General features: G+C 39.4%; 1 protein-coding gene across 1 annotated transcript in view; it reads right to left on the bottom strand.

Annotated features, from left to right (window-relative positions):
- Nucleotides 1–21,808, bottom strand: part of ATG7 (autophagy related 7) — a 113,544-nt gene that overhangs the window by 48,693 nt on the left and 43,043 nt on the right. Inside the window, exon 18 of the mRNA XM_064724215.1 lies at nucleotides 21,449–21,571. Within this exon, the coding sequence (XP_064580285.1) occupies nucleotides 21,449–21,571 (123 nt within the window). The remainder of the gene's footprint in view (nucleotides 1–21,448; nucleotides 21,572–21,808) is intronic.

Genomic DNA, 21,808 nt, shown 5'->3' with positions numbered 1-21,808 from the left:
TTTTCAATAACTCTCTTTTTGCTGCTGGGGGTTTTGCAGAACACACAGAACTTGATTGCTCAGCTCCTCTACAAGAAAAAACATTTGTCTTTTGCAAAGAGCTTTTTATTTATGTTGATGAAATAAAACCTCTGTGAAATTCATCAATTAATTAGAAATCACGCAGTCCTGCCAAGTTTGAACTTGCACAGACCCAGCTTGGTTTCACCTCCCAAAAGCACCCAGGACCAGCCCATTTTGGACACCTTGCTCTGATGCTCACATCCATTCCTTTCATCTGTTTGCTGAGCTCATAAATCACTTTATTTCAGTCAGAAATACTGATTCAGACAGGAAAATAAAGGGTTCTGCTGGGACTGGGTAAATCCAAGGGAATATTGTTATTCCACAGCATCCTGCTCCCTGCCTCAGCCCTGGAACACCAGAGCAGCCCTGGAAAATGGAGAAATAATCTGCTTTTTGCCACACTGACTTTCTGCTCTTGCAGAGTTGGAAGGAGACCAGGGCATCTTTGATTTGTGGGGTTTTTTTTCTGTTTCATGATTTTCTGACAGCAGCAAGCTTTGAAAGGCTGCCAGGCTGCCTCCAACGAGGAGGAGTGACAATCTGAGCACTGATGGCACTGCTGTCCACATTTATATTTTGTGCTATTGATGGAGCTTCAGTTCCCTCTGCTCCCAGACACACACAAAAGTACAAAAGCTGCCAGTTAATCTGCTTTTTTCTCTAAAACCAGCAACATTTCTACCTCGTGGATTACAGAAGTTGAGGAACACAAGTGACACACACAGAGGTTTGACAAAAAGGAAAATAAGACCCAAACATCTGAAACCCCTGGTTCATCCTGGCTGCACAACATCTTTAATTTTCTGAATGCTATCATTTTCCCTCTGAGCTCTCTCAGGGTGAACAAAATGTTATTGACATGACTCAAAATCAGAAAAAAATACTGCAGCAACTGAGTGGGAGCTGAATCCCAAACTGTGCAGCTCCTGCATTATCTGCAGACGGAGCAGTGAAAAGGAAATCCTGTCCAAAAGAAACAGTGATGGAATTGCTGCTCCCTGTGGGACAAGGAGGATTGTTCATCCCCCTTATCCCAATTTTTCCAACCAGGCTCTTGTGCAATGTCAGGGTTTGTGCTGCTGTGGACACAAACTGGGCGCTGGAAAATCAGAAGTGCCAAGGGTTCAGAAAATCAGAACTCACAAGGGTTTACACACAGGAAAAGGCAAATCCAGGGGAGCTGTGGATGTGGGCAGCGATTCAGCAAAAAGAGCCCTGAAAGGAGAAAAACCAAACAAAAGGAAATTCACACGTGACATTTATTAATGAGAGACACGGGAGGAAAATCTAATTGAGGAAAAAGAGATCAAAATTGCCAAAACAAGATGCAGAAAGAAGTTGAAAGCAGCTGGCTTGAACTATTCCAGCTCTTCCTGCAGGACTCCAATAAATCAGTGAAATATCAGAGTCAGGCCTGGGTCTGCACTTGGGAATTGGCTCCTGCTCCAAAGCTCTGCTCTCTGCTGTACAAGGGAATTCTTAGGATAACTCAGTTAAAAATTACAACATACCATACTGAAATAAACACTGCAGAACAAATAATTATAAAATAGCCATTAAAATGCCCCCCCAAATCAATGTATTGTTTATTTGTGGAATGCCTGCAATTGTTTTTTTAAGGGGGTCATAAAAATTCCTCGCTCGCCAGGAGTCCATTCATGAGGGCAATGAATTTCCAGAAAATCCAATTTTTTATATAGCTCAAGAGAAATATTTTTGGATACAAACTTTTTAAAAAATACTGCTTTTAAACGAACGGCTTTATTCCTTAAAATGAACAAAGACTCGTCTGCAACGTAAGCAATGAAAATAAAATGAAAAGAAAGGAAGACCACAAGTCTTGTAACCTAAACACAATACCCATTGTCTGGACTTCCCTATTTCCATGAAGAACATCTGATTTTCATTTGGGATTAGAACATTCTGCTAAAAATTACCAATGCACTGGGATAAAACTTAATTTAAAATTTCCAGATGAACAGCTTTTCAGCTAGGATCTGATGGCTGCTCCAGAAGTGAGAATTCCCATTGAAACTCTGGAACAATGATTAAAATCCAGTATTGAATCCTTGCTGCAATAAGTTTTGATGATCTCAGAGAGAACAGCAGAAAATAAAAACCCCACATAAAAACTCAGATCCACTGGCCAGGGAAAGCTTGGCTGGTGGCCTGATATGTTTGTAATTCCAAGAACTTCCAGTATTTTTCTGTGAAGAGTTACTCAATTGCCAGGGATAAAAATTCAGCTTTCAGCGTGCTGGAAGTTGATGGTGAGAACAAGGATGAGAAACTTCTCCCTGATTTTTACTTCTTTGCATTTTCTGCTCAATAAAAAGCTATGGAGAGACCTGAGCTGGACAAAAAATGGGAATAGAAGGGGCTCCTTCTCCTTTTGGTTTGTGTGAGGAGGTGAAAACGAATTTGGGAACTGTTGGTGATGTCAGCATGCTCTGACATGTTTTTATTTTTGCAATAAAAACACACAAAACCCACAGGGCCCACAGCAGCTTTGCTACAAAAGCTGGAACACAAGAGGTTCAGCCCAGCTTTCCCTTGTGCTCCACTCTTGCCATGGAATTGGGGTGAAATAACAGCAAAAATCCAGAAAAAATGAAAAATCCTGACAGGAAAAAGAGGGGCAGAAACAGATGGACTCGGTCTTGTCCGAATGAGGGCACACATCTCATTCTGACAGTGGAAATATAATTTTTTTTTTTTAAAAAAAGGTATCTGAGGCCATCAGTATCCTGTGGACAGCCTTAAATTTCCAAGAAATTACATAAATTTCAGGCATGAAGAAGATAGAGGGGAAAAAAGATTTTAAAAAGCTTTTTATTATATATAAACGTTAGAGTTTAAAGTGTAACTTTTGATATTTAATTGTCAAATGTGGAGGTAGCAGGCCTTGGCAAGAGCTGTGGATTGCAATAATTCCCCAGGCACTCGGGGGGCAATGGGCTGAAGGAATATTTCCCAAAAATGCCTCCTAAATGACACCTGATCCTCAACAGGCAGGAAAAACAGGTACTGGCAATTTCTCATTGCTCAACGGGGATGCAAATATGGGAAGGTGCGTGTTTGTACAAGAAGAATGGAAAATGAAGCAGAATATTAAACTGACTTTATGGGGAGCACAGAATAAATGCTGGGCAAGGCACTCACCTCTCACTATAAAAACAAAATAAAACGCAGAACTTGATCCTAACCCTAAATCCAGTCTTTGTACAGAAGAAATTTAAATATTTAAATGCAAACAAACAAAAAAAAAGTATAAAAATTAAGTATAAATCAGTTAACAGCACCACAGTATTACTGATGTGATTCATTTGTCCAGTAGCTGTTTAAAATGGAAGCATAAATTGAATAAATGCTGCATTACTCAACCAGAGTATTGTGAAAGAGCAGAAAGACTGAAGAAAAATTATGGCTTTTTTTTTTTAACATGACAAGGCTCAGGAGAAGTGCAAGAAAGGGCCAGTAATGACCAGCATTTTTTATAACATTCTGCTAAAAAAAACCAAGTCCATTATTGAAAACTGAATTGTTTAGAAGCATTCCCGTATCAGCTTACAAACAGCATTAGGACAAAAAGAAATAAAAAATAACCGGAAGCTGCAAGTGTTGATTCTGAGAGTTTAACCTTAAAATAAATCTGCAAATCTGGAAGATGAGAAGATTTTTTTAAATTTAAAATCCAACATGCAGAGGATGCAAAGGAGACACTCAAGGCCAATGCAAGCAGTGTGAACCAAACAGAAATGATGGAGCACAGAGGACATGGAGCAGAAGTGCTGGCATGTGGGAAATCCAAAAGAAGCAAAAGATGGGATTGCAGTGAGTGAATGAGACAGGAGAATTTCATCACTGAATTCACAGCAATGATACATTTGGGTGACTAAAGCAAAACTGAGAAAATGTTAAAAATAACAGGAAAAGAAGAAGGATTAAACCAAACTCTGTTGGACGGGGCTGGAGCTCTCCATAGTAAACTGGAGGAGCACAATAGGAGGATGGGAGGCTTTCAGTGCTTAACAGAAAACATTTGTGGCCCATGAATGAAATAGCTCCAGCTCCCAGCAACAATGACAAAACTGTCACAGCAAAAGGGAAACCAGGAAAGTACTTAAGAGCAAAAATAACACCAGTGGCTTGCACAGCAGTGACATCTGTGACCATGGCAATGTAAGCACAATAAAGAATGAGAGCTGTCTTCATTCAGCTTTAAAAATACCTTTGGTGGCAGACAGAGAGAAAAGTGAGCTGAGGGCTTGCAGGGCTGGAGAAATCCCGGCTGATCAACAGATTTTTTTCTAATTGCCATGAATTTATAATCTGGGCAAGAGATTATTTCCACTCTTCCCTTCTGCCCTCTAACTCTGTGACATCCAGAACGAACAGATTTTTGCATTTGAAGGTTTTGATTCTGTGATGCCCTTCATGGCATGGAGTGAGAAGTCCTAAATGAAAACATTCCAGTGCCACTTGGCGCAGGCAAGGCAGCATTTCAGAGCAGGGCAGCCTTTGACACAGCTGCCTCTGCAGGCTCTGAGGTACCTGCAAAGGGCAGAAACACAGCCCAACACAGCTGGGCTGGGCTCCTGCAGGACCAGCAGTGATCCCCTCAAGGACCAGAAATAATGATCCTGCAGAGCAGGAATGATGTGTGCAGGACCAGGGATGATCCCTGCAGAACAAGGAGTGATGTGTGCAGGACCAGGAATGATCCCTGCAGAGCAGGAATGATGTGTGCAGGACCAGGGATGATCCCTGCAGGACCAGGAACGATCTCTGCCGATTTATACTTAATTTTTATACCATTTTTTGTATGTATGTTAAAAAAAATGATCCCTGCAGGAGCAGGAATGATCTGTGCAGGATGAGAAATGATCCCTGCAGGACCAGGAATGGTGTGTGCAGGATCAGGAATGATCTCTGCAGGACCAGGAATGATCCCTCAGCACCAGGAATGATCATGCAGGACCAGGAATGATGTGTGAGGGACCAGCAATGATCCCTGCAGGACCAGGAATGATCTCAGGACCAGGAATGATCCCCTGAAGGACCAGGAATGATCCCTGCAGGACCAGGAATGATCCCTGCAGGACCAGGAATGATGTGTGCAGGGTTAGGAATGATCACTGCAGGATGAGGAATGATGTGTCCAGGATCAGGAATGATCCATGCAGGACCAGGAATGGTGTGTGCAGGATCAGAAATGATCTCTGCAGATCAGGAATGATCCCCTGAAAGACCAGGGATGATGTGTGAGGGACCAGGAATGATCCCTGCAGGACCAGGAATGATCCCTGCAGGATGAGAAATGATCCCTGCAGGACCAGAAATGATGTGTGGAGGATCAGGAAAGATCTCTGCAGATCAGGAACGATTCTCTGAAAGATGAGGAATGATCTCCTCAGGACCAGCAATGATCTCTGCAGGATGAGAAATGATCTCTGCAGGACCAGGGATGATCCCTGCAGGACCAGGAATGATGTGTGAGGGACCAGCAATGATCCCTGCAGGAGCAGGAATGATCTGTGCAGGATGAGAAATGATCCCTGCAGGACCACGAATGATGTGTGAAGGACCAGGAATGATCCCTGCAGGATGAGGAATGATCCCTCCAGGACCAGGAATGATCCCCTGGAAGACCAAGAATGATCTCTGCAGGACCAGGAATGATCTCTGCAGGACCAGGAATGATCCCTGCAGGATCAGGAATGATCTCGGCAGGATGAGGAATGATGTGTGAAGGACCAGGAATGATCTTTGCGGGGTTAGGAATGATCACTGCAGGATCAGGAATGATGTGTCCAGGATCAGGAATGATCCATGCAGGACCAGGAATGATCTCTGCAGGATCAGAAATGATCTCTGCAGATCAGGAATGATCCCCTGAAAGACCAGGGATGATGTGTGAGAGACCAGGAATGATCCCTGCAGGACCAGGAATGATCCCTGCAGACCAGGAATGATCTCTGCAGGATGAGAAATGATCCCTGCAGGACCAGGAATGATGTGTCCACGATCAGGAATGATCCCTGCAGACCAAGAATGATCCCTGCAGGACCAGGAATGATGTGTGAAGGACCAGGAATGATCTGTGCAGGATGAGAAATGATCCCTGCAGGACAGGAATGATGTGTGGAGGATCAGGAAAGATCCCTGCAGATCAGGAATAATCCTCTGAAAGATCAGGAATGATCTCCTCAGGACCAGCAATGATCTCTGCAGGATGAGAAATGATCTCTGCAGGACCAGGAATGATCCCTGCAGGACCAGGAATGATGTGTGAGGGACCAGCAATGATCCCCTGAAGGACCAGGGATGATCCCTGCAGAACCAGGAATGATCCCCTGAAGGACCAGGGATGATCCCTGCAGAACCAGGAATGATGTGTGCAGGACCAGGGATGATCCCTGCAGGATGAGAAATGGTCCTACAGGACCAGGAATGATCTCTGCAGGATGAGAAATGATCCCTGCAGGACCAGGAATGATGTGTGAAGGACCAGGAATGATCTGTGCAGGATGAGAAATGATCCCTGCAGGACCAGGAATGGTGTGTGGAGGATCAGAAATGATCTCTGCAGATCAGGAATGATCCCCTGAAAGACCAGGGATGATCTCCTCAGGACCAGCAATGATCTCTGCAGGATGAGAAATGATCTCTGCAGGACCAGGGATGATGTGTGAGGGACCAGCAATGATCCCTGCAGGAGCAGGAATGATCTGTGAAGGATGAGAAATGATCCCTTCAGGACCACGAATGATGTGTGAAGGACCAGGAATGATCTCTGCAGGATGAGGAATGATCTCCTCAGCACCAGGAATGATCATGCAGGACCAGGGATGATGTGTGAGGGACCAGCAATGATCCCTGCAGGACCAGGAATGATCCCCTGAAGGACCAGGAATGATCCCTGCAGAGCAGGAATGATGTGTACAGGACCAGGAATGATCCCTGCAGAGCAGGAATGATCTCAGGACCAGGAATGATCCCTGCAGGACCAGGAATGATCCCCTGAAGGACCAGGAATGATCCCTGCAGGACCAGGAACGATCTCTGCACGACCAGCAATGATCTCTGCAGGATGAGGAATGATGTGTGAAGGACCAGGAATGATCTCTGCGGGGTTAGGAATGATCGCTGCAGAATCAGGAATGATCCATGCAGGACCAGGAATGATCTCTGCAGGATCAGAAATGATCTCTGCAGATCAGGAATGATCCCTGAAAGACCAGGGATGATGTGTGAGGGACCAGGGATGATCCCTGCAGGATCAGCAATGATCCCTGCAGGACCAGGGATGATCCCTGTGCTTCCCCAGCTGTTTCCTGGGAATAGCAGTGCCCTGTGAGTCCCACATAGGTCACACCACACCACTCCTGCAAATCCCTCATTTGTTTTTTCCCTGGGCTCCTCTCTGTGCAAACCCCATAACCCCAAAGTGCTCCCAGAGCTCACCTAGATCCTCCAATTCCTCTGGAATGTGTCCAGCCTGTCACCCCAGCCAAGCACAAGGTGCACCTGGGCTCCTTTGTGCTCTCTGCCTGCTGGGCCTGCCCTGGGAGCTGCTCCACAGCCCCCAGAGACATTTCAAAAGGTACAAAAGACAACAGCTATGAAAAATTACAGGTTTTACTCTGCTGGGAAGTGATTTATTGATGCTGAGAGCTTAATTTAGTAATCAGACACTATCTGAAGAGAAAAAAAAACCACTCAGCCATGGAACAGTTAGATGAGAAAGCTATTCCAGCTTTTGATGTAGTTTTGTCCCAAATTCAAAGTTAAAAAGAGTGGGGAAGAAGTTATCCAATTTACTGAAATCCAATCTCACCCTGCATTTCACCCAGGGCTGTCCCTCAGTCAGATTTTTACATAACCAAATTCCCGAGTCACACTGCAGAGGGGAAGAGTCAAAGGCAGCTCCAGAACAATTCTGCCATTACATATTTGCTCTTTATAGTATTGCTTGTAAGGGATTAATGTTGTAAGACTTATTTCAAAACTGGAAAACCTTTCATCATTGATTATGGCTCATTCCTCATTAAGACTCACATTAAATTCCCACAGCACTAATTCTGCATCGTGCTATCAAGGGCAAATGATGACTGCTGAGCTCATTTGAAGAAAGCAATAAATAATTTGCAATTAATCATCTGTTAAAGCAATAATCCTTTTGAAACATCTCTGCACAGAAAGGAAAGGAATGGAATGCAGCTGTCTAGAAAGCATTTCTGGATCTCCCAGCACTGGGTTAGGGAAGCAATGTCAGAATGCTGCCAGTTTTATCCAGCTGAGATTAATGAAATGATGCAGTGGCTGTGAGATGCACTGAACTCCAAGCTCACACAGAAAAGAGCCCTTACAGCAGCCCTTGGAGCTGTTCTAATCTGCATTTCTCCTCTATTTACACCACCCATGACCAAATTTTGCAGGAAAAAAAGCCAATTCCTGTGACCGTGTTCACAGGGGTTTTCAGATGAGGATCTGACTCCATGTTTCAGGAGGCTGATTTATTATTTTATGATATATATTACATTAAAGCTATACTAAAAGAACAGAGGAAAGGATTTCATCAGAAGGCTGGCTAAGAATGGAATAGTAAAGAATGATAACAAAGGTTTGTGGCTCAGAGAGTCTGAGCCAGCTGACTGTGATTGGCCATTAATTAGAAACAACCCCATGAGCCCAATCCCAGATGCACCTGTTGCATTCCACAGCAGCAGGTAATCAATGTTTGCATTTTGTTCTTGAGGCCTCCCAGCTTCTCAAGAGGAAAAATCCTAAGGAAAGGATTTTTCATGAAAGTTGTCTGTGACAAATTCCCGTCCTTGGTTTCTAAAGGCACGATTCCCCACTCCCCCTTGCCTTGGCCACTGCTGTCACCCAGCCTTGCTCCCAGCCTGCAGCTCCCACTGCTCCCAGAATGTCTGATCCCACAGATCCAGCCCATGCCAGCAGCTCAGGCCATCTCCTCCCCCACAAACTCAGCAATTACAACTCATTTCAGAAATATGAACCTGATCACATCAACTCTGCTGCAGCTCACTGCACTCATTAAGCTTCATTTCTCCGGGTTTATTCCTTTCTGTACATTATCCAGTGATCTGGAGGCCTAAAGAATGCTCCCATAAAATTCATCAGAGGCTCAGTGTCAGTTCAAAGCTGTCAGACCTGCTGATTCATTTCAGCAGCATTTGCTGTGCTTCATTAATTCTAGATCTCAATGTTTTCAACCAAATAATGAAGTTATATATAACTCCAAGCAGCAGCAGCAGCACCAATAAATCCTTCAAGCCTTTGGCAACTCCTTTAATCCAAGGTAATCATGTTTCCTTGTATAACAAGTCTTGTGATGTCTGTAATAGCAGCTCACTATAGTAACAACAGCCTTCACGTTATAGCTCTCTGCATGCCTCCAGTATTAATCAGTTCCCAGATTTAAATATGAAATTAGAGAACTCTTGATACTCTTCCTGAAACAGATATGCTAATCAGAGCCCCCCCTTCCTCCCAAATTAAAAAAAAAAATTCCAATAAAGATCAGGCCTGTGGAGCTGTTGATGGTGGAGTCGAAGATCGCAGCTTGCTGGTTATTGCTGGGCTCTATTACCTCATCCCTCCCCATTGAAATAACAATCCCAAACAGCCAGGCTGCTCTATAGGCACTTTGCTCTGCCACAAGCTCTTTTTCTTGGCTTTTAAACAGAGGAATGAAAAAAAGATCTCACCAGAAGTGAAGACTGCAGACTTTCTGCTAAAACTGGGAATATCATTGGTCTTCGAACGCAGAGGACACAATGACCAGAACATTTATTTTTCAATTTAGAAATTTCTTAATGAAAACAATATTCTTCCATTTCATAAGTGAGCTTAAATCCTCACAATTTTCCAAATACACTGACTTTTTTCCTAGAATTGTCTTGAAAACTCCTGCAGCATCCTCCAGCAGCTATTACCTAAAGGGATGTTACCACTGACCAACCTGGCTGGAATTTAACCTCATTTAACAGAAACTTTGTGACCTTCATGCCTCAACCTTAATAAAATTATATTTGAATAAAATGATATTTAACTAAAATGATATTTAAAAGAAAACTTTGTGACCTTCATGCCTCAACTTAAATAAAATGATATTCAACTAAAATTATATTTAAAAGAAAACTTTGTGACCTTCATGCCTCAACCTAACTAAAATGATATTTAACTAAAATGATACTAAACAGAAAACTTTGTGACCTTCATGCCCCAGCTTAACTAAAATGCTATTTAACAGCATTACTTCCTTTTCCCCAATCTCCCACAACCATCTCTCATTTCTACCATATAAAAAGAAAAGTCACATTCAGCTCCTTGAACCTTATCAACATGTTTGGCTTTAATCAAGATTTTACTTTGTTGAGCAATTCAAACATAATCTGCAGGCATAGATCTACAAATTAAACCATATTAAATTGCATGCTAAATGCATTCAACAATTTGATCAGAATACTAAAATATAGATTAAATCCAGAAAGCAGAAATACCAAATGCAAAGAAGTTTCATTTAGAGGCTGGAAATAACATCTTATTTTGCATGTGCATCTTCTCTGCCTGTCACCCTTTTGAGATCTAGTAAAAATGAAAATCCTTAAATTCTAGTAAGAATTAAAACCCTCAGTTTTATGAGTGGAGGAGGAGTGTCCGGTTTTCGGCTGTTTGGAGGGCCTGGAAGGGCCCGGGGTGGCCTTGGGGCAGCCGCGTATCGAAGGACGAGAAGAGGCTTCAGTTCTTCTTTCTGTCTCGGTGTTTATTAATTGTTTATCTAAAAGATTTTCTTTCGGCCCGACAGAGCTCTGCTCAGCAGCCAGCCATGAGCACACTGTGCTGCCCTCCGGGCGGTCACCTATCTTTATACCCATTGTTACGTGTACAATATTTATCATTTTTCCCCAATACCTTTCACCCTTATTGCCCGGTGCACTTTCAGTAATGACCAATCCCAAAGTGCCACCATCACCACAGAAGATGGAGGAGAAGAAGAAGAAGAAGAAGGACAGGACACGCCCCAATTCCTCCATCTTACTTCTCTAAACCCCCCTGTACAGAAATCCTAAACCCTGTGTCTCACCCTCTAATTAACCAATCCCTTCACCATTCACCCCGGTGAAATCCTCCTGTCCTCATACAGGTGTCGTCTCCTGTGTAGGATCAAAGTGCAGCCACCAGACACTTCTGGAACATTCCAGGACTCCCGAGCCCCCCAAGGGTGGTCTCGGTGACACCTCAGTCCTGAAGTGCTGAGATCCCACAGAGGAGCTGCAATGAGTGTTTCCAGTACCTGAGTGCCTCCTGCGGAAAGGTGAGCACAGCAACGCCAGGCACAGCCCCAGCAGCGTTTCCACAGGCACCATGTGTGGCAAAGGCAGATGCAGAGATTAGCACACACAAATCACTCACCCAGGCAGGAAAAAACCCTCCTCCACTGTGGGATTTCAGCACCTCAGGACTGAGGTGTCACCGAGAGCACCCCTGGGGGGCTCGGGAGTCCTGGAATGTTCCAGAAGTGTCTGGTGGCTGGACTTTGATCCTACACAGGAGACGACACCTGTATGAGGACAGGAGGGTTTCACCGGGGTGAATGGTGAAGGGATTGGTTAATTAGAGGGTGAGACACAGGGTTTAGGATTTCTGTACAGGGGGGTTTAGAGAAGTAAGATGGAGGAATTGGGGCGTGTCCTGTCCTTCTTCTTCTTCTTCTTCTCCTCCATCTTCTGTGGTGATGGTGGCACTTTGGGATTGGTCATTACTGAAAGTGCACCGGACAATAAGAATAAAAAGGATTGGGGAAAAATGATAAATATTGTACACGTAACAATGGGTATAAAGATAGGTGACTGCCCGGAGGGCAGCACAGTGTGCTCATGGCTGGCTGCTGAGCAGAGCTCTGTCGGGCCGAGAGAAAATCTTTTAGATAAACAATTAATAAACACCGAGACCGAAAGAAGAACTGAAGCCTCTTCTCGTCCTTTGATACGCGGCTGCCCCAAGGCCACCCCGGGCCTTTCCAGGCCCTCCAAACAGCCGAAAACCGGACACTCCACTGCCAGCTAAGACAACTCGCACAAAATGCATGTTTTTACAAGGGCTATCCAAAGAAATAGCAGGAGTGGGGAGAATGACTCATGGGCCAGCAAGCTTCACTCGCTGCAGCTACTCACAAAGGGAATCAGGACTTAGATGATGATTTTTTAAAAAAAATAACCAAGGAGCATTAGCAAAAGCAGCTGCTGCACTGTAATATTTCTAAGCAGCTTTGTTATGCCTTCATGTTCTCTTCCAGTAGGAGTTTTCTCTCTCTGACTTGCATTGGTTGCTGGCAGTAAATATTAGACAAATAAACTTTTCAACAACATGAAGAGTTTTAAAACTGTATTTCTTAACATCTATCTATCCCCTTGACAGGGGGTAACTCCTGAAACTCATTGCATCCATTCCTCCACAGGCAATAAAATGATCCCTGCAGGGATTTTCTCATATCTAAGAAATTCTGATACCTTGGGCCAGGCACTCATGAAACCGAGGCTGGATTTTCATTCCAAAAGGGTAACGGGCAGAGAAGATGCAAATGCAAAATGAGATGTTATTTCCAAGCCCTAAAAGAAACTTCTTTGCATTTGGTATTTCTGCTTTCTGGACTTAATCTGTGTTTTAGTATTCTGATCAATTTTTTTTTAATAACCAAGGAGCATTAGCAAAAGCAGCTGCTGCACTGTAATATTTGTAAGCAGCTTTGTTATGCCTTCATGTTCTCTTGCAGTAGGAGTTTTCTGACTTGCATTGGCTTTGCTGTTGTTGGCTGTGGACATCAGACAAATAAACTTTTCAACAACATAAAGACTTTTAAAAGTGCATCTCTTAACCCCTTGAGAGGGGGTAACACCTGAAACTCATTGCATCTCTTCCTCCACAGGCAATGGGCTCATATCTAAGAAATTCTGATACCTTGGGCCAGGCACTCATGAAACCGAGGCTGGATTTTCATTCTCACCAGATCTGAAAAGGGTAATGTGCAGAGAAGATGCAAATGCAAAATAGGATGTTATTTCCAGCCCATAAAAGAAACTTCTTTGCATTTGGTATTTCTGCTTTCTGGATTTAATCTGTGTTTTAGTATTCAGATCAAATTGGTTATTTTTTTTAATAACCAAGGAGCATTAGCAAAAGCAGCTGCTGCACTGTAATATTTCTAAGCAGCTTTGTTATGCCTTCTTGTTCTCTTGCAGTCGGAGTTTTCTCTTTCTGACTTGCATTGGCTTTGCTGTTGTTGGCAGGCTGTCTCAGTAGACATCAGACAAATAAACTTTTCAACAACATAAAGACTTTTAAAACTGCATCTCTTAACCCCTATCCCCCTGAGAGGCTGGGAAGTGGTTGCTTAATTCTTTACAGGTTTGGTTGTGCCTCCCTTCTCTATTTCTGTGACTGACTTCCTTTAGTTCCCAAAAAATAAACAAGCTCTGAGCAGTTATCTCCACCTAAATCACACTTTGTACCTATTTCCTAACCATGGATTTTTTGGATTTGTTGACAAACCTATTGGATTTCACACTTGACTTGCAGGGGATTAAATTCATTGCCTGGTGGGCTTGAGTCACTACTTTACAATTACAGGAGTTTATTTTGTATAGAACAAACACTTCAACAGAACTCTCATTTTCAGATGACAAAGTATTGATGTGCTTGTACGCTTAGAGTTTTTAACCAAATTTTTATTATCTTATTATTAAAATATCTTATTATTAAATAGAATATTATTAAAATTATTTTATTATTTTTATCATCAAAATTTTATTTTATTATGATGTATTATTTATTTTTTTATTATTCTTATTATTATATATTTATATTATTTATACATAATTCTCTTATTAATTATCATTAATTATGTTATTTATTATGTATTTATTATTATTATTATTATTATTATTATTATTATTATTATTATTATTATTATTATTATTATTATTATTTCCATTTTCTCACAGCTTTCCTGTATATGAAAATAACAAAGTCAGTAACTCACAAGCAGCTTCTGCTTTGTGAAATATCACATGGAGGAAAAGCTTTGGTGTCCCAAACTCAACACTACAAAATGTAATAACTCAGCGCTAATTTAAAGCACATTATTTAATACCTAGAGTGGGGTTTTTAAAGGTTGAGAGACCAAGAAAACAGAAACTCATCCTAAAACTGTTTTTTTTAAATGTTATGATCTCCAAGCTTAAAAGTGAGACACTTTTCTCTTGGCTAATTTTTATTACATGTACAACTTTTCTGATGTCTCTTCATGAGGTCAGGCACAACTTTAATTTACAATTTACAAGATTTTACTTTCCAACTAATTTGACTTTAAATCAACTGAGAGAAGTCACTGCTAAGGAGGAATTATCACTGAAGAGATAAGAGAGAACCAATCCTTATCTTCTCAAACACAAAGTGGTTCATCTTGGAACCAAAGCTGGGTTTTAACTACAGAATTGGTCATTAATTTTTATCACTCTGAAGATATCAGGTGGATTCTCCAGGACTCCAGCCAATTCCATAAAAATAACTATTCTGCATGGCAGATTTCAGCTGGGAGCCAGGTTTTAATGTGTTCCAAAAAAGTGCTGGAAAAAGGAAACTTCAGGAGAACCTGAACTACAGTGAGGGAAAGGAAACACCAGGAAAATATTCAAATAGAAAGAGAGCTCAGGCCAGTAAGAGCCAGGTTAATATTCATTTTAAAGGCTCTCAAATCTGCCTGTTTTATAAATTAGTGTCAACCAAAACTCAGTAGCAACATGGATGCAAATCTTTAAACACTCACTCTGGTAAAATTATTTCATGGTTCACAAAGGAAGAAAACCTGAGCCAGGGTCAAAATTGAAGCTGAAAAGTTGCTCCCAAACAGTTTTCCATATGAGATTTCCACCTAGGAGCATGTCTTAAAATTGATGTTCTGTTCTTAAAATTTGTGGTGCTTAATTTCCTCTGTGACTTAACAGCTGCTGGCATTGAGGAGAGGCTGTGCTGAACCCACAGGATTTTCCAGCAGCTCTTCACATTTCAGTCAAATTCATTTATTACCATTTCCTATATTCCTATATATTTCCTATATTCCACCTATATTTACAGGAAAATTGGCCCCAAAGTTGAAAAGAAGCTGCTGCTGCTTGTGCAGAGGGGTTTTGGGGTGACAATCAGAGAAGTCCAGGAAGTGTTTCCAGAGGAATTCTGGATTTTTAGGAGCAGGCAAACACAATAAACAATGAAAATAATCTGCTGGACATTTCACAGGATGATCAGAGGACACTGATCCCTATATATATTGTTTCTTATATCCCACCTATATTTACAGGAAAATTGGCCCCAAAGCTGAAAAGAAGCTGCTGCTGCTTGTGCAGTTTTGGGGTGAGAATAGGATGACCAGATGATCCCTAATGAAGTGACTTAATTAACACTTGAGGGGGTGCTGAGGCAGCCCTGCCCCAAGACATCCACAGCAATTGGTGTTTATTGAGATCTGGCGCTGATTTGGCCAGCAGCAAAATTTCCTCTTCTTTAAAATTTGATTTGATTTGAACAAGCACTCATATACTCTTGGACTGAGATGCACATTGTAGAATTTACGGTCTAAATTAGAATTAAGTTCATCAGCGTGTTTGTGTTGTGTAATTTCTCATTCTTCACGTGAGAATAACAGAAAGCATCTTGAACAGCCTATTCATTCTTCTTTGTGACAAAGTAAATTGGAATGGAAGGGATTTAATCCCTGAATTTCATTACTTCTCCTTTACTGGAGATTTTTTTCTTCAAAGGAAGAAGAGTCAACAGAATTTGAAACTCTTTCTAGAAGAGAACTGCTCCCCCAAATATAGATTTTACAGCTTCAGTCAACAAAATTTTGGGGTGCTGTGCTCATCATTAGCTAAAATTTCTCTCAAATCTTCAATAAAGTACAATTTAACATCATTTACCATCAAAGCACAAATCAAAACATTATTTTGTACTCCTTGTTTAGGTGCTGATCTAACCAAGGCAGTGAAAATGAGGCATGAAAAAGAGCAGGGCACCTCAGAACTGGAATCTTATTAAAAAAGAAAAGCCCAAAAAGTCCAGAAATCCCCTCTGGGAGAGAAGAGCTGACATTGATCACATCACTGATCAATACTGATCACAAAGAGGAAAACCAGCCAGCAATTATTGTCTGCAATATTATTCCTGAAGAACAGAGTGCACATTAAAGCTGCTCTAGGTTTGTTCAGGTTCTTCATGTAAAGCAGAGAACTGGGATCCCATCACTTTTTATCACATAAAAAGTGATGAAATAGTAGATTTATTCCTATTATAGATTATTATAGATAATAGATTCATTCCTATTATAGATTATTATAGCCACAGATTATTATAGATAACAGATTTATTCCCAGCACTTTCCATTTTATAGTTACAGGAGATTGACTGTGACATTTTACATAGAGATTTAAGCTCTATCAATGTTTTGACACTAAGACAGCAATTCAGTTAAAAAATAATCCTTAATTGTAAATTAATTTGTGCCTGACCTCATGAAGAGGCATCAAAAAATAACCCCATGAAAAAAATATATAAACCAACAAAACCTGTTGCTAACCCAAATGCCATTATTCCATTTCTTTCTGTGGTTTTTTCCCCATATATTTGACATTTCCAACAAAAATGATAACTGGATACCAACCAACTGTCCTTCCCTCCAAAGAAATAAATGTCTGCACAAACCCTGCCTGCCCTGAAGGGACAAACTCACATTTATTCAGATATCCCCTGAAATTTGTGTATTTGTGCACATCACCCTCTGATGTCAGTCCCAGGAGGATAATTTGAATATAATTAACGATAATAATTGAAATTATCATTGAAGGTATCAGGGAAAGGAGCTCATGTTTGGGTAGCACACAGAGGCACCACTTTACAGGGACTTCTAAACCTTCCAAAAGCAGCAAAAGGCATCAGCAGGAAAAAAAATAAAATAATTAGCATTGTTCAAACAGCCAGGAAACATTACTTGATAAAAGAAGAAAAATGATGACACTAATTGACATCATGAGAAAACTCAAAAAGAAAAAAAAAAGAAAGAAAACAAATTAAACTCTTAATCTCTTAAGAAAGAAATTCCAGGGCAGGCCTGAATCTGTCAAAATTAATTTCTCCAGAAATGCACCAGATTAAAAACATGAAGGAAAATAAAAAAGCTCCCAGTCACAGAAAAGTCCCAAATATTAATTTTGGGCTACCCATCAGTAATGATTTCTTTAGGAAGTTTTCATAACACCAAATAAAATGACATTCTGAACAATTCTTGGCTAACAGAGCAAAACTGCCAAGTTACAGAATTTGCTGTTACAATATTGTTGTAGCTGGGTTTTTCTGTTTTGCTTGGGTTTTTTTTTTTTTGGCTTTTCACATGTTATTGTTTCAGCATCAAATACATTGCATAATATAATGCAGAATCAGAAACAAGCAGGATATTTTTAATAGAAAAGCACACTGGAAATTCAGAATTTTCTTCCAAATTAGGAAAAGCACAAAGTTCCCTTTTCACACCAGCTGCTTATTCTGCAGCTAAGCCTTGTTCCTCAAGAAATGACTGAAAAATGCTCAGGCACAAACCTCAGATAAGTCCAGAAATTATAAAATTGAGTTGTCTGTATTTTCTCTCAGTGTTTTATTAGCATTAATCCTTTTTTTTTTTCATTCATTAGGATTGTTTGGGATGCAGAAAAGGGATTTTGGAAATGCCAAAAAAGCCTCACTCACTGACTGCAAGAACTTGTCACAGAAACTACAGATCCCACACTTTTTGTGAGAGACAGAAACTTGAAATACAACATTACTGAAGTAAAATAACACAGACATGGAAATTCAACATTACTGCAGTAAAATAACACAGACATGGAAATTCAACATTACTGAAGTAAAATAACACAGACATAGTGACCTGCTGCCACCACACCTGACCTTTAAATTCACATTCTAATTTAGGAACTCTGCTACAAATTTGATTTTTTTTTTCCAAAGTTCTTTATGATCCTATTGGATTGCAGCTTCTACCTCTTCTTGTTTTTTATAATCAGAAAACCCGAGTGAAAATTTTATTTCTGGTGTGTGTTTTATAATCTTCTTTCATCCTGATGAAAGCAGGAAGTGCAGTAAAGCATCCAAGTCATTCAGGAATTGAGATGCAAAATAAGAAAAGTGTATTTATTTACACTTGTGTCTTATTGTAATGAGAATTACAGAGAATTGCAGAGAGCAGTGAGTTGAGCATATCAGCAAAGCTGGGAATTAGGAGGAGAAAACTTGGAATTCGAAATTTTATGAGAATGAGGAGGAGAAAACTTGGAATTCGAAATTTTATGTGAATTAGGATGAGAAAATCTTGAATTAGAAATTTTATGTGAATGAGGAGGAGAAAATCTTGAATTAGGAATTTTATGTGAATTAGGATGAGAAAACTTGAGATTGAATTAGAAATTTCAGAGGAAAAGCATATTTACATCTATACATTATCTACATCTATATTATATTAATTATATTATATTATCACATCATATCATATATTATACACAATTTGTATCAACTTTAAACCTATTTCAATGTATTAAAATTTCAAACATTTTTTAGAAATGTATTAAATGTTTAAGTTAATTAAGTTTTAAATGTATTAAAACTTCGAACATACTTAAATATGTTAAAATTATTTAAAAATATGTTAAGTATGTTCAATATGTTAAAATATTATGGTCAACAGCACAGCCCTGGAATAGGAATTAAGCAGTGCAAGTAAAAAAAGATTTTCACTAAATGAAAGGTCTCTCATATCTTACTGCAAATTGTGTTCCTTAAATGTCACAGAGAACATTTATGATTTAAGAAACAGGTGTTCTGTTGACTGAAAAAATCCTGAAATTTGTATCAACTTTAAACCTATTTCAATGTATTAAAATTTTAAACATATTTTTTAGAAATGTATTAAATGTTTAAGTTAATTAAGTTTTCAATGTATTAAAACTTTGAACATATTTAAATGTATTAAAATATTATGGTCAACAGCACAGCCCTGGAATAGGAATTAAACAGTGCAAGTAAAAAAAGATTTTCACTAAATGAAAGGTCTTTCATATCTTACTGCAAATTGAGTTCCTTTAATCTGGGTAAACACACTTGGTGCTAATAATGTGGGGAAATTCAGGCTATATATCCAAAAATGTTGTTGCATTTAACATTCATTCCTACAGAACACGCACAACTTATTCAGATTCTCTTTTAGGCAAACTCAAAATTAAAAAAAAAAATCCTCATTAAAGCACTTTTACACACGCATCATGAAAGCAGCAAAGCATTTAGGTGAACTAAAAATAAAAAATATTTTTAAAAAATTTGAAACATAAGAGCGGCACAACACTTTATCTGACCACACCAAAACGCTCTTGGCAAAATGTTCAATGAAATGCTCTGAGTAAATTCACATTTTAACAGAGAACCTTTTAAAAACGAGCACAAGATTGAGTGGTTCCCCTATCAGATGCAGTTTATTAGGGAAATATCAGGGATTTATACATGGAATTACAACCCAACTATGATGTTACTGGGTAAATAAGAGGTTGGATGACATCTAAATTTACAAGTCTATTTTCTTTATAGCTCTGGATAGGTTTTACCAGACAGGAGGAAAGGAAAATCTGCAGTTACCAGAAGCCATTTTATGGCCTCTAAACGCATCAATAACCCACAAAATCTCTCTGAGTGATGAAAAAAAGATAATTTCCCACCAGAAAAATGAAACATTCCCATCCCCAACCAGGCCATCCACACCTGGTGAAACCTCTCAGTGCTTTAGAATGTAATGAGAATATTTCAAATCAAAGGAGCACCAAACCTAAAATCCAGTGGCTCCATTTTAGGGAATAATCTGCCAAGAACAGCTCCAAAGCAGCCAGAAACAAAAAAAAAAATATCATTTTACAGACTCACAATCCCCAGCTGCAGCGTGAGAAAAAGGAGCTCAAAATACAAGAGAAAAGGAGCTCGAGGCAGGAGAGTAATTCTGCAGAAAAGATATTAAAGGACAGTAATTCTGCAGAAAAGATATTAAAGGAGAGTAATTCTGCAGAAAAGATATTAAAGGACAGTAATTCTGCAGAAAAGATATTAAAAGCACTCTCTTGTGCACTTAAAAAATTTAAGAATTGCCCCAGATGATGAACTGGGAGACTCGTGAAGGAGCACAAAACAACCAGAGCCAAAATGTAATATTTTTCAGTGGCAAAATGCAACAAAGAGCTGGTTTTTAACCCAAAGCAAGCAGGGGTGCTCCAGAATGCCCATAAATAATCTGCCTGCCAGCCCTTGCCATTCAGAAACGCAGATTCACCAAGAATATTCAACTGCTGAAAGAGATGGATTTCCCCAAAAATGCAGCAATCCTAGAGGGAAGAATCAAGCAAGCTCCCTGGTTTGATGGCAATTATATTAATTTGAAAGTATGAGCTATGCAAATACATTTTATGTCAGATTTTCCACCTCTGAGCAGTGATTTCACTGCATAAACTTCACTAAAATACCCCAGGATTTTTGAAAGGACACAAATTCTGGGTTTTGAGCAAAACTTTGAAATACAATAAGTTGCAGTAAGTCCCACCAGACTCTATATTTTGTAGAGAATATCTAAAACCTCATTAACAAACACCTAGTGTGAAGCTGCAAAAGGGATTTATGGATTAATACCTGCTAAATAATACATGACTAATTTTAATTGCTTTTACATTTAACATTAGCAACACTGAAATTCAGGCCTGGCAATCAGACTTTAATTATTCCTGCTGTTAATGAGTGGCATGTGTCAAAGGGTGCTTGTTTTCCCTTCTTGGATCCCTCTCATATATATATATATATAAAAAATATATATAGATAAAATATCTATATTTTATATAGATATAAAAATTATATAATATAGAACATATAGAACATATATAAAATCTATAAAAAATATATATTATATGTAATAAAATGTATATATATTATAATAATATAATACTATAAATATATATCATATTTATAGTATATAAAATATATATATGGGGGATATATATACATATATACACACATATATATATTATATATATAAAATATATAGTATAGAATATATATTTATATATAAAATATATATAAATATATAACACTCAGATAAAGTTATAGTTAATTTAAGAGAATGTCTAAATCATTGTGTCAATCATTCTGTAAATGAAATACCACTGCTGAATTCTATCATATGATCACATGATTAATTAACATCCAAATTTCATTTGCTTACCTCAGCAGCCTGTGTCTCCTGGTGTAATAAAGTCAGACCTGTCAAGTCTTCCAAGAAGGAATGTGAAGAATTAAAAACTTTGGCGAGGAAATTAAACCCTTCTCGTTCATACTGCTCCAGGACCTGCAAAGAAACAAACAGAGAACAATTTCAAATGCAATACCCATAATCTGATTCATCCTCATATTTGGCTCACAAAGAAAAAGCAGAATCTTTCTGAGCACTCAGAAAATGCCTGGATACTGCAAACAGGTAAAAATAACAGAGAATAAAACAATAATTTTTGCCAACTCAGTCTCTACAGTGAGGAAAGGTACCAAGAAGGAAGAGAAATGGTTTAGGTATTAATTATATTAAGTA

This window comes from Zonotrichia leucophrys, chromosome 12, assembly GCF_028769735.1.
Source record: "Zonotrichia leucophrys gambelii isolate GWCS_2022_RI chromosome 12, RI_Zleu_2.0, whole genome shotgun sequence".
NCBI lineage: Eukaryota > Metazoa > Chordata > Aves > Passeriformes > Passerellidae > Zonotrichia > Zonotrichia leucophrys.
Note: the sequence above shows the minus strand (reverse complement) of the source record. Positions and strands in the feature narration are given on the sequence as shown.